Below are 16,521 nucleotides of genomic sequence, written 5' to 3'. Positions count from 1 at the left end.
TTCTCACTTAAAAATAACAAATAAACTCTTAACAGTTTGGCACAGAATATCTCTTTTAAGAACAAATTTCTGGTTATATGTGATATAATAAGTAAGTATTATATTTTACTGGTAAAATGAACTTCAAAAAATGACATGGGACCCAGTGCCCACATGGTGGGTGATAGTTTGTAACTACAATTCCTGAGAATCCAATGCCTCTTCTGGCCTCTGGGGGCATCAGGCCCACAGATGATAGATGTACAGACAGGCATACATGCTGGTAAGATGTGTGTGTGTGGGTGTGTATTTAGACGTATTTATTTGGTGGTGGTGGTAGTACTGCATATGTGTCACTGTGTGTACGTGTGCTATGATGTACATACAGAGGTCAGAGGTCAACTTCTAGTAGTCTCTTCTCTCCTTTCACTGCATGGGTCCACAGATCGAACACAGGTGGACAGGTTTACACTCAAGCACTTTTTCCTGCTGAGGCATTTCACTAGCCTTAATAGAACATTTTTATATATTGTCCAATGTCATAAATTGTCCAATGTCTTCATCCCTGTGTATGTGTCCTGCTTTGTAGTTTCCCATGATGAACTATGGTGTAAAACTTTGTTGGTTTGTGTTTTACTCAGTGTATCTTTTTCAATTACAACCTCCGTAGTCCTCATAAAATGAGGTGTGTTTTTAAATAGAGTTCCACCACCCTTTTGTAAATTATTATATTTATTACATTTAATGCAAATACCCGTATATTTGGATTAAATGTGTCACCTCCGTTTTCTTTCTGTTTGTATCCTCTTCTTTGCCTTCTTTTGAATTATTCTACTCACCTATTTACCTTCTTGCATCTCTTTAAGCTAGCTACCCTTACTTTGTATCGTTTTCACAGGGGGTTTACCCTAGAGATTGTGACCTGTACTCTTGACTTATTAAACTCTAAAGATTTCCCTGTTTTCTCATTAACACAATATTTGAAAGCACTTTAACTATTTGCTATCCTCCTGAAATACTAGTATCTTATGTATTCGAATATTTTAAATTCTACAAAGTATTACTGTTAACATTTTAGTTAATATATATGTAGAATTGTTTATTCTTTCCTATACTAATTTTTTGTGCCTATTCAAGTCATATCTGGTATCCTTTTTTTCCCCTTCTATTTGAAAATTTTCCTTTCAGTATATTCTGAAGGATACTGGTTTTTGTTCACTTAAAATTGTCTCTGTCTTGTCCTTCATTTTGCATATTTTTCTGAGGTACACAATCCTAGTTTGGCATTCTCCCTCCTACTTTGCAGCACTTTGCAACAAATCATCTAACTACATATCTTACGGCTGTTTTGGAAATGTTTTAAAAAAAATATTTTTCCTGTCCTTTAAGCTCTTTCTGTGAGGGTTATACTGCTGGCCTTTGTCCTGTGGCCTCAGGGTGTTTATTATTGGGACTCCAGCTGTGCCTTGATATCATGACAGTTTGGAAACTCCTTAGCTATCGTCTTTTAAAACAAGTACTCCTCCCTGTTTTTCCTCCCATTTTTCTGTTTGCATTTCTGTGTATTTCTGGATCCTTTTCCCACTTAATTTGTCATACCCCTTTCTAGGTTTCTCATTCTCATGTCATTTTTAAAAATTTCAGTCTAGATGTTTTCTTCGTGCCTGTGCTCTTGTTTGTTGATTTTATATTCATTTTTCAATTGTTATCAAACTATTTCATAAGTTTTTCTTTTCAACATTTTATTTATTTATTTATTTATTTATTTATTTATTTATTGAGACAGGGTTTCTCTGTGTTCTTTTGGCTATCCTGGACTCATTTTGTGGACCAGACTGGCCTCAAACTCACAGAGATCTGCCTTCTTCTGCCACCCTAAGTGCTGGGATTACAGGCATGCACCACTGTGCTTGGCTATATTTCTATTAAATATGGGTCTTTCTGCATCAATTAATATAAAGAAAGTGCTCCATTGATCTGCCCACAGGGCTAGTCTCATGGTGGCAATTCTTCTGCTGAGGTCCACTCTTCCTGAGTAACTAGTTTGTGTCTGGTTGACAGAAAGTTATCAGCGCAGTTGCTGATTGTTGCAGATCTGCCTGGACCCCAAATCTTTGATGGAATTTTCATAGAATGTTCTCTTTTGTGTATATTGTCATATTCAGGTAAACATTTTCTTACCTGTGCACATCTAAGTTGGGTATAGGTCAGATAAATGACATTTTCAATTCTGAATGGTACAAATTTATTTGCATCATAGCTTGATGCCTTTTTCCCCTTATGGACTCTAAACTTTGTGAGTTAGGAATCATATTATTTTTCGATCTCCCCATTTTTCCTCTCCTAGCCTCTTTCCCTCCATTTTGTCCCCTGTTCTTCCCCCTCACTCTTGATTTCTTCTTTCCTTTTCTGCTATACTTGGGATTGAACCTTGGGCTAGGCAAGCATTGTGCCTCAGAGCCCTAGCTCTCTATAGAGCATTTTATCATTATGCTTGATTTGATGTGTAGGAGTACATTTGCTGTGAGTGGTGTTAGGAAGCTATCATTGTGAATGTGGAAAGATCAGCAAGCAGGGGTGCACTGGTGCTAGGAAGTGAAGAGCCCATTGCTTTCAAGCAGATTCACATTTAATGAGCCTCTGAATTTGCACGATAAAGTTGACATTTTATAGGCTTGTATATGTAATAGTAAAGGTTCAGCCTCAATTTACACATTCATATTCACCCTCCATAGCTTATATTTCTTTTTCCAAGTTGAATTGATCTTGATTTCATCAAAAATGTGGTCCTCTTACTGAATCTTAATGAGGAGGTACTTATTCAGAGGAATAGTATTTCACTTAAACATATAGTAATATAAAGCTTATGCTATAGTGTCTTTGTGGATTGTTGAATAGTATTAAAAATGTGGTTGTAGGGTAAATTGTAACCACTCATTGGTTATCTTTTCATGAAGGTCATCAGGAGTCATAAAGAATGAAGTATGTTGTTGACAGGTTTTGGAGTCTGACTTTTAGAAGTCTTACCCACTGTTTGTCTCCTTACTGGGTGACCTTTGGCATGCTACTTTTTTTTTTTTCTATGTGTCGGTATTCCTAGTCACCATATTTACAAATGGAGATACTAAAGTCTAAGTAAAGAAGTTCTAGATAAGAATGAATGAAGATTTTTCCATACTTAGAAAAATGCCTGGTATATAGAAAAATCTCAGCAACATTGGCTGTTGTTATTACATACACTGGAAAACTTTGAACACTGTAACTGGTTAGAAATACAGCCACACAGAGATCCAGGAGAACTTTTAGAAGGTAAAGTGAGTCCTGCTCACTCTTGATGTAACTAGAAACTGCAGCCTAAAGATGCTCACCATGACAACATAAAAGCAGATTTGAAATTTGAATCACATTTAATGATTTACAAGTTGTACAAAATTGAAATCTTCTAATTTGTGTTTTCTTTTAGATTTTTAGGAAATTTTCAGCGGCAGCCTTGCACTAAAAGGTTAAATAACAGAAGCTGTGTACAATGCATTAGGATATTGAAGAAAATTAGCTTTTGAATTAATTATTTGGAATATAAGGAAGAAAAAGTGACTGAAAATGGGGCGGAAGAAAATACAAATCACACGCATAATGGATGAGAGGAACCGACAGGTAATGAAATTTTTATTTAATTGGTCACCATATTTTTAAAACATACTGTAGAGTGGTCAAAGCTTTCTTAAATGGTTAAAGTTTTAGAATAAATGAAAAATATTAGATACAAAATTGTCTCTTCCTATCACATACTTTAAAGAAACTTTCAAATGCTTTCTTATGTGTGCAGTAGAAAAGTAAAGTCACTGTAACCCTTCCATTTTTACTTGTCGTATAGTTTAATACAGTGCTTTAGCCTTTGATACACAACTCACCTTTGCTGGTCTTTTGTAATTGTTGTCAGAATATCATCTCTTAGACTAAGGACTGTGCAAGTTTGCAAGTTTTCTAGTCACTTAAATTTTGTGGCTAGCCAATAATAAGAACATAGTTTTGAGGTTTTATTATCTCACAGTTTTCTAAAGCATATATGTCTCATATGCCAGCTTTAATTGATAAGTTTGCAGTACCAGTGTCAGTGTGAATTCTTTGAAATTCAGGATAATTTCAGTATGCTTCCAATCAATGAAGACTCCAATTGTTGTATTTAAACTAATTAGCAATCTGTCCCCAAAACTAGCTGCCCATTTTCCCGTGTCATTAGCATTATCGTGCCTACCCATTTGTATACTTTCTATATGGAGTAGTTAGCATAAAACTCTATGACCCGTAGGTCCAAATCTTTGATGTCTGTCATTTTAAGAAAAGTTGGCTGGCCCTTTGGTTTAGAGAAAAAAAAAACAAAAACAAAAAAGACACAATTGTAGTAAGTTGCTCATTCCTCATGTTCAAAGCATATTCAGTTATTGTTGGGAAGTTTGTCAGAGGTTTGAAGAACAGCTTCTGCAAGCTCAGGATCAACCCAGAACTGAAAATGTTCTTTTGTAAGGTAGGTATTGACGTTTACCTGAATGCAGGTAAGTGGCAGGGGAAAAGGGGCTGTTAGCGGGAGTTGTCAGCTTAGTCCATGGCTTAAAGTAAGCCCTATTTCAGCTCACAAAGACTGCTTAGCAAAAGGCTGCACAGTATGTATAGTATATTAGGATGGCTGATGGACTATCTATAGAACTGAGACGAAAATAAACTATCCAGTGTTTTGTAGAATGAGTGCATCCTCCACCAGTTGCTTCTAGAGAAAGTGCTAATATATCAAATTCTGTTTCCTATTGGCTTATGTTATAAAATTAGAAATTGGTTTTGAATATGAGAAAAGCTTATCTCATTTTGAGAAAAAAGGTAATTTTAATATTCTACCCAATATTTTAGTATACGCATTAGATGTAAAAACTCTCATATTCTCATTTTCATTCTCTCTTTCCCTCTCTCCTTCTCATTCCCTCCCTCTCTCCCCTTCCCCCTCCCTCTTTCCCTCTCATTCTCTCCTACTCTCCCTCCTTCTCTCCCCTCCCCGATCCCCCACCTCTCATAGCCCTGGCTGTCCTGGAAATTGCTCCATAGACCAGCCTGGCCTTGAGCTCAGAGATCTGCCTGCCTCTGCCTGCCAAGTGCTGGGACTAAAGGCGTGCGCCACCACTGATAGGAAATATTACAGGATAATAAAAGAATGGAGCCTATAACTGAAGCTCAGTACCTGGAATTCGCTTATTCCTACTTTAGACTTGTTGCTATGTTGGTGTTTTTGCTAAGCTATCAAGGAGAGAAGATGTAATTGGAAAATTTGTTTTTTAGATTAGATTTGATATAGATACATTCTTCATAAACTAAAATGATATCTTAATTTTACTTTCCAGAAAGTGAATTCTGAGTTACTTTTTTTCTTTCTTACTAAAAGGGAAAATATTTTCTAATTTACCCAAGTCAAGTATGTTTTTAAGGGACTAAATTCAATTCTAGAAAATCATTAAAATATATAATCTGTCTAGGAGATTTAAATATATAGCATATAGAAATGGGATCAGATACTGGAGAATTTATGTAAGAGTCTATAATTTATAATGGGATAATTTAGGAAAATAGAATAGGAAAGCTAATAGCAAGTAGAATTTTGAATTGTAAGTATGAATTAACCACTTAAAAAACTGCACTTGTTTCCTGGTCTCCTGCCCCAGGCAAGTCATTGAAACTAATCCTTGGCACTACAGATGAAATATACGCCCATGTTCAGTGACATACGTAAATGTTTTCAGCAGTAGAGCCTTACTATCAGGTTGTGGAGAGCCTTGGCAATAGCCCAGGCTATTTGAAGAGGAGATCCAGGGGACCCCGTTGGCCAGCTACTCAGCAAGATGTAGCCCATTCCTGGAATTAGAGGTTTTAGTGGCATAAGGTATCTAGTTGTGATACTGTTTCTGCCGTTACATGGTGACTTCATTACAATAGTAGGTTTCATATGATTAAAAAAAAAAAAACTTGAGTATTAGTTGTCCTTCCCATATTTTCCCCTTTTCTCTGCTTCTCCCCCCAGCCCCCAGTCCTATTCTAGTGTCCCTTTTATCTCTTCTTAACACTATATTCTATTTCTCCTTTCTTGGGAGGTCTCCTCCTCCACCCTGGTCCCTTATCCAGGTCTGTGGTTATCTGGCATTGACAACACTTTTTAAAGTGTTTGTGCTTAATTTATATTCAGCTAGTAGTGTGACACAAGCTGCTTCGCATCTGCACTAGTCCTAGGGGTTACCTTTACCATTTGACCCATTCTAGTAGACTAGAAGTTTCAGTGATATCTGATGCAGTTGTTTGTCTTTTCATGTCATCAAAATGTCTCTCTCTCTCTCTCTCTCTCTCTCTCTCTCTCTCTCTCTCTCTCTCTCTCTCTGTGTGTGTGTGTGTGTGTGTGTGTGTGTGTGTGTGTGTGTGTTCATTAAGGTTATGTACCTGAGCATGGATGAGAGTTTGTTTACAGGACTATGGATACCTTACTAGTGGCCACATTACTGAAAAAAGATGTCTTTTACTCCCTCATCAACTGTTCACTGTGCTAACTGCTTATAAGTTGTCAGGGAACAGGGAGCTCCTCTCTCTTCAATGACAAGGTGTTGAGGAGCTTATTCTTGTATAGATTTTGTGTAGGTAATCATAGCCACTGTGAGCTCAAGAGTCCAAGAACCATGTCATGTCTAGAAGGATTCTCTAGAGACACAGAACTGATAGAAACACACACACACACACACACACACACACACACACGAAAAATCTATCACATGTATACCCAGTAGCTTGGGTTTTGGTTAATTTGAGGTGTAGTTAAATTGACAACCATGAATAGCCATTATATCCTCACACGCATTTTTTTTTTTTTTTTAAAGATTGAGGTGCCCATCTGGTCTCAGATTTGTGAATTCAAGTGACTCTCCCACCTTAGTCTCCTCAGTACCTAAGCATGAGGTACCACTCTCTGCTAGGCTTACTTCTTTGTTCTTTGCCTTACTGGTAATGCCCTTTATGTTGTATTTAAGAACTTTCATTTGCCAAAGGAAGTGAACAGACTTCTTGTAAAATATAAGGGCAGTTTGGCTGTAACATGTCACTCCATTTAATCATGAGGGATGATGCAGCTGAATTGACTGTCTAGACAAGTGTGTTCTCTCATCTCCCCTCTGGTTCGTGCCTGGTGAAGCCGATCATGTTAAGAGTGGAGGAGGACTGTTCTTTGGTCAAACACTTAGGAGTAACTGCACTCCCTGTTCAGACTTCCAAACAAGGACTGAGATAGTTACTCTGTGCTTTCTTCTAGAAATGTTTTGGTTTTATTTTATTTTTCATGTATTGGACTTATTATCCATTTTGAATTTATGTTTGAGTTGAAATGTAAGGGTCAGAGTATTATTTTCCCAACTGGATATTCAGTGACCCAGTATAATTCCTGCCTGAGTTTGAGTCAAATAACAGTGCATTTGTGGGTCTATTTCTGGATCCTGTATTTTGTTCTATTTGATTATTTGTATATCCTTGCTCAATTCTACACTATTACAATTACTATAATTTGCAATCTGGTAACATAGTTGGCTACCATTGTATTTCTGCAGAATAGCCTGGCTGTTCTTACTTTTTCGTTTCCAAATTAAACTGTCAAATCAGTGTTTACACAAAGGCAACCAATCAAGAATTGTCCTGGATTCAGGTGTTTCCCCCTGAATTTGTGCATCCATTTAGGAACACAGAAAACTTTATAATAATAGGTCTTACCACTGTTGAACAGTGGTAATTTAAAAATTTTCATTTTTAAATTAATTCTCCCCATAGGGTTTGATGCTTTTGAGTATGTGAATTTTAGACAATTTTTACTTGTTTACTTCTAGAAAATTAATTTTTAAAAACAAAACATTAGTAATAGCAGAGAAGGAAAAGTTAAGAAAAATGTGGATGAAGCAACTAACAGGTGACAGACAGGTTTGGGGATAGAATGATGAGGCAGTTCCTTTTTTTTTTTTTTAATGTTTTTCCTTTTTTAATTTAGTGTAAAGTAGTATCTGGAGGAGAACAAAGTTGTAGGATGATAAATAATTAGATGTAAGATGATAATTAATATAACAAACGTGAAGTTAGGAGTCTTAGGTATTATTGCATGTGAGATTTGAGATTTATGTGTCAGTTCAGAGACATTAAATGTGTACGTGTATACTTGTGATAATTGGGTGTGTGTTTAAAAAGTTGGTTCTTGCTTGCACTGTGTCAGGCAAGTCTATTAACGAGAAGAGGAAGTGATTCATGTATATTTGAAAGGATGAGACTATAAAAGACCACCAGACCTAGAGATTAGAGATTAAAGATGAAAAGAGATACAATTATGCATTTCTAGTCCAAACCCCAAATATCGTCAAATTCTGAAACTTTTTGGGTTCTGACACAGTGCCACAATGGGAATCTCACACCTTAACTCATGTAAGGGGTTGTAGTCAAAATGTAGAACACTAAAAATAATGTGGGAAATTACCTTCAGATTATGTGCATGAAATAAATATAAAAGATAAGTTCATTGTATGTCTGTGCCAAGGTTCTTTTTCGGGATAACTCACCATGAGTGTGCAGACACTCAAGAAATACATAAAAACCTCAAATCTGAAACATGTTTTGGTCTTGAGCATTTTAAATGAGTATTACTTAACCTACATTAACAAACTGGTGAGGTGAATGGATCTGAGGACTTGATAAGGTAAAAGAATGTCCAGGGAGCTAACAAAAATAAAGGAGCCTGAAAAGAAACCATCAGAGTAAACCTCGTGAAATTGAGACTGTTAGGTGATAGGATTAGTGGTGGGAGCACTGACAATGTGACACTGGGTGATGAGCATGCAAGGGGGTTGAAGTCTAGGATGGAAGCAGGACTGGGTGGCAAAGCAGTTAGGCCCTGCTTCTTGAGGAAGAGTGACAGGATTATGTGTCACTTCATGCTTGCTGCCAGGAGAATTAATGAATAGTGTGATTTCATGGTAGAAGCTTTACAATAGCTGAGTTTTGAAGAGAAAGAAGGGAAATTATTATGGAAGGGGGTGGGGGGAGAACTTCTCTTCCAGGAACTTTTAGAACAGGATATATTGTTTCATAACTGAGAAAATGTTTTGGTCTCAGAACTGCCTCAGTTGACAGGTTTTGATTAGAGAAATAATAAAAGAAAATTGATGGAGTCAGATAATGTTGCCGATTTTATACTGAGTCTTACTGGAGACAGTAAGAAGGCAGGAGAGAAAAAGCATAAGTTAGTCTGGGGGTTTTACTTAGTCATTTAGGAGCAGAAACCTAGGCAAGATTGGTTTTTGGTGGTCCCAATGTAAGCTGAATGATAAGAACCATTAGTCAGCTGTTTCCTTGCCTTCTGTACAGGTGCAGTTAGGGGTAAGAGAATGAACCTCTCTTTCAGATCCCATGGGCATTCGCAATAAATGTAAGTGGCAGAGTGGAGAAGAGAGGTTTGTGTGGAGCATGAAGTTAGGAACCTTTTACCTTCGAATCTGGCTCAGTATAAAGAAGACTTCATCATTAAGGAGACTTTATTTCAAGTACAACTAAGCTTTTAATTAAAGGAAAATTTCTGTTTCTCTTTATCTAGGTCACTTTTACAAAGAGAAAATTTGGATTGATGAAGAAAGCCTATGAACTCAGTGTGCTCTGTGACTGTGAAATAGCACTCATCATTTTCAACAGCTCTAACAAGCTGTTTCAGTACGCCAGCACTGACATGGACAAAGTTCTTCTCAAGTACACAGAGTATAATGAGCCTCATGAGAGCAGAACGAACTCGGACATTGTTGAGGTAACACATACATACATTTAGTAATGTGTCACGTGCAAGTAATACTTAACTTTAAAAAACATTAACTGTCATATTCCTTTGTACTCCTAAAACATAGAACTTCTTCTTAGAAGTACCTACAATTGCTGTTTGATGTCTCAGTTGGGCTGTAAAACTTCCTATTTATTCAAACAAAATGAATTATGCTCTTTACCATACAAATCTAACATTGAAGTAGTATGATTTTTTAAATCCATGATTATTTTGCTTAAAAATCAATAGCTGTAATTTAACACATCTTAATATTTCCCTATTATATATATCAGTGACGGCTCACATTAAAATTATTAAGGGGAAGTAAAATTTTAACGGTGCCTTGTGTGTAGAGGCAGGGAGTCCTTTTCCTGCCTTGTTTGACCACACTCCATTTAGTATCTCTCATAGTTTTGTCAGCCTAATTAAGTTTACAACAAAAATACAGATTTTTCTGTTTAATTTTATTTGTTTTTAAGGCAGAGATTTGCTGTATAACTTAGGCTGGCCTTGACCGTGCCACCATCCTTTGTCCTTCTTGAATATTTTGATTACAGGTGTAATCACCCAGTTTCTTTGGACTTCTTCTGATGACATTTTAAGTCAACTTCCCAATTACTTTTAGTTATTTTTATGATAATTCTTTATATTTAAGGTTTTGCTTTATTTTAACATTCAAAGTTATTTATTTTGAAGAGAATGTTTTAATTGCCTTAAAGATAACTTTGATTGAGTTATATTAGAAGGAAATCACTTAAATTAGGCATTTCCCTGGGGAAAGTGCTGATGCCATGTGAAGATGACTCAGCACAGCACCGAATGTAAGAGAATAGGTGCATCGTGAGTTTTCATTTCTGACAGTTGAAATGCAGGTGCAGAAACTTAGTTACCGTGTTGTGTAGGAATCAAACTGATTTGCCTTCCCACATAATAATATAGTTATGAAAATGTATTTATTTTTTTCCCCAGAGTCTTTCTGTATTTTAAGTTCTTTTCTGGGCAGTGATTTAGTTTTTGCTGGAATTTTTTCTTATATTAATAAGTAACTACTTTATGGTTATTAATGAATTGTTTCAAATGAGAAGTAAAAATATGGCATAATTACAAGCATGACCAATTTCTCAGGTTTATTTAAGGAGTCACTGCTTTAGACCTCCTATGAAATTTGAAGGTTTTTTGTTGTTGTTGTTGTTAATCATTTTGATATGACCATATCTTTAGGAACACTCTTTAATGCAGTTGTGTTTATATCACTTGACAATTACTGTTATTTAGCGCATACGTTCTATCTTAGAACTTATTTGCAATACAAATTACATTGTACAGTTTTCCTATTAGACTGCATAAGCACATTTTGTATTAGAATTTGGTAAAGTGGATCATCTTAGTAAGTTTTGCTAGAAACTATATGTAAATTTACTTGAAATGGAGAATGTCCCTAATATGTTTCAAATGGCTTTTCATTTTAAAAATCTAAGTCATATTAAGCTCCACAACCTTTCACTGAACAAAGGAGTTAAATTGTGAGCAAATAGGTTTACTGGCTAGTTTCTAGTTTCATTGAAGAAAGCAACCACCCTTTTAACCCTAACTACTCTACTCTTTCATTGCAGCAGTATTGTTCTTGGCCTCTGGAAATTGAGGGTTCTTCGCACAACCTAAAGCTAACTTCTTTAGAGAATGTGAAGAATATAATCTGGTTTAATCCTCTCAGAATTTTCAGACTACCTCAGTCTTCATCTCTGTTGTGGGCAGCAGTCAAAGTGTAAGAGAGTAAATCCCAAACATCTTTAGCAGTCTCCTACGTTACAGTCTGCTTCAGTATGTTCAATACGAGTGAAAACTTTGGCAGTTCACTTACCCATTGAGATTTTAAGTGTTTTTAATTTATGTGCATATATATATATTATTACATGAGTTAATATGTACCACATGTGTGCAACCCTAGAACTGGACTTAGAGATGGTTGTAAGCTACCATGTAGCTGCTAGGTACAAGCCCAGATCCTCTGCAAGAGCAATAAGCACTCTTAACCTCTAGTCGGTCTCCAGTCCTGCCTATTTGATTTTGATGTTTTCTTTTTATTGTTCCTTTTTGTATGTATGTAAGCCAACATGAATCTTACTGATAGTTCTCTGAAAGTTATAATTTTATAATTTATAGAAATGACTATATTATAAACATTGATTTATTTTGGTAGGATAAATTTTAAGGCTTTTTTTATTTGTGGGCTTTATTCTTTGTCTTCTTTTAGATAAGGTCTTAAGGGTTCTAGTCTGGCCCCCAACTAGATGGAGAGTGACTGATTCTTCTGCCTTCATCTCCTGAGTGCAGAGATTATTGGTGTGTATCTCCACACCCAGTTTTTCTGCTGCTAGGGATCATGCTCAGGGTCTCATGCATGCTAGGTAAACACTTGGCCAACTGAGCTACAACCCTCGCCTCATTTCACTGTATATTAAAGTCTTAGGAAGGTAATCTCAATTGCCTTTATAAGTGAAAGGAGGCCTGCCTTACCAGTTTGGATTTTACACCCAAGTAGGTGTCCTTTCACTTAAAAAGATGATGCAGTGAGTACTCACTAGTAGTGTATACAAATAAGCTGTCTTCATATTGATGCATGTATAAGGATTATTGTGGGCCAAACTTAGGTTTACAGGTAACAGTAACGGCAAAGAGCTCAAAAGAATTTTGTAAGTACCTCACCTGAGGAAAATTTAAAAATACTTTTGTAAAGTTTTTTGTTCTTATTGGTCATTGATTTACTTTTTTAGTTTCATTTCGAGTACTTGTAGTTGTAGGCAAGCACTTTGATATCCATCATTCATATGCCCAAAACAATCACAGGTCTTCTGTGCCACAGGCATTGCAGGAAGTTGTTACTTAGAAATGTATAATTTGTACCACAGTTACATCTTGTAACTAAAGATTTTATATAAATACACTGCTAACAAGTATATAAAGATATGTTGGATTCTTTGGCTACCTCATGTGGGTGAATAAACCAACAGCTATAAACATTTGTCAGTAATCTGCTTTGGATGAACCTGTTGCATCCTTAGCGTATAAGTCCCTTTGAAATTACTATGAGAAGGATGGGCACACTGTGCTGTTAGCCATATCTGCATATTACAATGTAAGATTATGTATTATTAGTGGAGTAAGAACAGATATGCTTTTTAAGAGTACTCTAAAATTAACATCGTACAGGATGACCATCAACTAATAAAAAATCTGAAATGCTATTAAATCTGAAGTATCTGGCAACAATTGTCTTGGATCAGGATGGTTGGTATCTGAGTATTTTAGTTACAAATATTAGAAACTCAGAATATTGATTGTTCTTCCTCATTTTATATATCTGTTTTATATCTAACTAGTCTTTATATTTTAATTTAAAATTAAAATTTTTATTAGCTAATAAACTAAAAAATTTTACTTTTTTTAATTGATAGGTTTACATATTTTAAGTTTATTTAGGAGTTTTAAAATGTCACAGTGGCATATATATTGCATATTAATATGTTTTATTTATTTATTTATTTATTTATTTATTTATTTATTTCCAAGAAAGTTGAATGCAGATTCCCCTTAATTTACAATGTGCTTATGTCCTAGTAGTCCAGAAATTGAAAATTGTAAATTGCAGTCCACCTAACTGACCAGATGTCATAGCTTAGCAACAGAGAATACTGCAGAGGCTGGGTTGTTTGTCAGGTGATATAGACTGCGTGAGAGCTGTAGTTCTGCCTCTGCCAGGATCCTACCAGAATACTGTACTGCATATTATGAGCCACAGAAAAGGTCACAATTCAAAGTATATTTTCTACCAAATTCAGACTGAATACATTCTACTGGATGTATTACTGCACAATTAAAAATTGTAAGTCAAACCAACAGGGGAATATCCATAAACAACAATGCATATTTATACATTTGTTTAATTAGGGGATTGTTACTAGAGTTCTCTTTGTAAGAGATTCCGTGACTCAGTTTCTTTGAAATGACAAGCCAGTGCTACATTTAAAAACCACATCTTACTTAAAATGTTTATGTACAGCTTTTAAAAAGTACATTCTTTTGCAAAAATGAGTTTTAATGCTTTATGCCTTCTATTTTATTTCTTAATGTATGTTAGACATTTAAAATCCATTGGATAGATGAATTTTTAAAAAATAAGCAGTTAGGTTTTAGAATGTCAATAGTGAGACCTCATTCTTACACTCTTGTCATTCATTTATAACAGGAAAAATGTGAGTATAAAATATATATACGTAAGGGCTCATGTTTTCCAAATTATAATAAAGGATTATGTAAGTGAGATTTAAATATGATGGACTAATGCTAGTACTATTTTCTTATCCAGACAAAAGAGGATGTAGCCTTGAGCTACACATTTTAGAAAGCGCCACATAAATTTTCTTTTGAAAAAAGTAGGTGGGTATCTTTGATATTGGGATGTGGTACTCAGTTGTGGCATAGTGTATTACTTATTGTTACGTAAGAAAGCATCACCTATGGCTCAAATCAATACGTGCTAGAAAATCACAGTTAATGACAGAAATCTGGGAGCAGCATAGCATGATCCTCTGTTAAGGTACTGTCACAGGTCTTCAGTGAAAATATTGCCATTAATTTCATGAAGTTCATCTGGAGATATCTCTGCCCTTTAAATACTTAAGTATCTTTTGGCAATATTTGGTCCCTGACATTCTCAGCTTGTATTGACACTACCCAGAGGTCACTCTTTGTTCTTGTCACGTGAGCCTATCCTTCACAGGACAGCTTGCTTCAACAAAGCCAACAAATAGGGAGTGCCAGGAAAAACACATCTTGTCTTAGGAGTCACATCCTGTGATTATTTTATTTTATTTTATTTTATTTTATTTCTTGTCATGTTCTGTTTGATAGAAACAAAGTGTCTAGGGCTGGAGAGATGGTTGAGAAGCTAAGAGCACTGACTTCTTTCCCAAAGCTCCTGAGTTCAATTCCCACCTACCACATGGTGGGTCATAACCATCTATAATGAGATCTGGTGCCTTCTGGTGGGCAGGCACACATGTAGGCAAAACATTGTATGCATAATAAACAAATAAATCTTGAAAGAAAGCAAGAAAAGAAAGACAGTGTCTAGGTCCAGTGTGTATTCAAGGTAACGAGATCACACAAAGGCCTGCCTATCAGGAGGTATAGATGATTGAGAACTTTGTAGATAGCTATAACATAAATAAAGGCTTGTGAGGGTGCAGTTACACTCTTAGGTGTTACTTTTATATTTCTCTGATAAAACCCTATAATGTGCAGCATAATTAAACTTTTATTTGTTGCTGTAACCAACACTGCTCAGGAGCTAGAAAAATATGTCTCCATACTTGCATGAAAAATGATGTGAAGTAAATTATTGTGTTGTTAGGGACTAGAAAGGGGACCTTTAGAGCATAAGGAGATTTTGAGCAGTAACAGGTACTAAAGATGAGGAAAAGTCAGAGTTATCTTGTTAAGTCTATTGTTACAGTTACCTTGCAAGTCATTTTTGCTATTATGTATCATTCCTAAGTGGGACCACAGTTACATATGGCAGCTAAGGAACATTTTTCTGTGCTGAATAATTTATACTATTCTTAAATCTGGACACATGTGTATGTGAACATAACAAGATGACACACACATTATACTGGCAACTAGATATGTATTGAATGTTTGAGTTATGCTGATAGCTTCATCTTTATAAAAATAATAAAATGCCAGCTGTCTTATGAACTTTCATTCTCATCCTTAAAACAAAATTTTATGTTTTCATAGGTCATTTAAACATTAGGAAATAACCTGAAAATTATTTTAAAATTTAACTGTATTAACTAAGAATATAGTTGCATTTACCCTTTTAATTCCTTAACTCACTGCTGTTGATAGATACCTATTATGTGAAAGTCTTGATTATAACACAGAGATTTTACCGAAGTAAAGACAGGAAATTTTGACCTGTGTGTTTATAAGTAATATCTTTATTGCTAATCCAGCCATTTCTGGTGTGCCAATAGGATATCTAGATACATGCAATAATGAATAAATATAGGCAATTTTAAAAATAGTTTTTCTATTGCGTGGTTTTAGAGGAGCAGTATCTTTACTCTTCCCTTAACACTTAATATACAAAACACTTTCTGTAATCAGATATATATGGTATTTTCCCATATACCAAACAGTTCTTCAGTAGACACCAATGGTTGTCCTCTTTTTTTCAATTCCTACATTGTCTACTGGAGTTAGTGTCAGATCTCACTGAAGGAAGGTTCAGGTACATAGTAGTTTATGATCTGTACTTGGATTGTTTTTTATCCCTCCCCTCCCCCCATACTTGTATAGATACTCCTTTGTAATATTGTTTAAATACTGGTGTGGCGACACTAGAGAGCATTCAGTGCCAGCATATGTGGTCACTGAGATCATTGTACTCATTTAGGATCAAACTAACTAGAGGGACATGGCCATTTCTCTTTCTTGTTTATGTCTTACACCATTCCTAAATAGAGGGTGCTGGGTGTTGTGTTCCCTGCCTCCCACAGGAGTACCGTAGTCGTTTTTGTTTTTGTTTTAAATGGAAAGAAACCTTGTATGGCATTTACTCATCACACCCGATGTACAGATCTTTTTTTAAGAAGTAGAAACTGGGATCAGGTGGG

General features: G+C 35.6%; 1 protein-coding gene across 7 annotated transcripts in view; it reads left to right on the top strand.

Moving 5' to 3' along the window:
- Window positions 1–16,521, top strand: part of MEF2A (myocyte enhancer factor 2A) — a 121,279-nt gene that overhangs the window by 51,242 nt on the left and 53,516 nt on the right. For all 7 annotated transcript variants that reach the window (XM_084772367.1, XM_084772361.1, XM_084772362.1 and 4 more), the window contains 2 exons: window positions 3,443–3,633; window positions 9,623–9,826. In XM_084772367.1, coding sequence (XP_084628493.1) covers window positions 3,580–3,633; window positions 9,623–9,826 — 258 coding nt within the window. In that variant the 5' untranslated portion in view covers window positions 3,443–3,579. The remainder of the gene's footprint in view (window positions 1–3,442; window positions 3,634–9,622; window positions 9,827–16,521) is intronic.

The sequence above is a fragment of the Acomys minous genome, assembly GCF_964271855.1.
Source record: "Acomys minous genome assembly, chromosome: 2".
NCBI lineage: Eukaryota > Metazoa > Chordata > Mammalia > Rodentia > Muridae > Acomys > Acomys minous.
The sequence above is the reverse complement of the archived record's forward strand: the minus strand, read 5'-3'. Positions and strand labels throughout refer to the sequence as shown.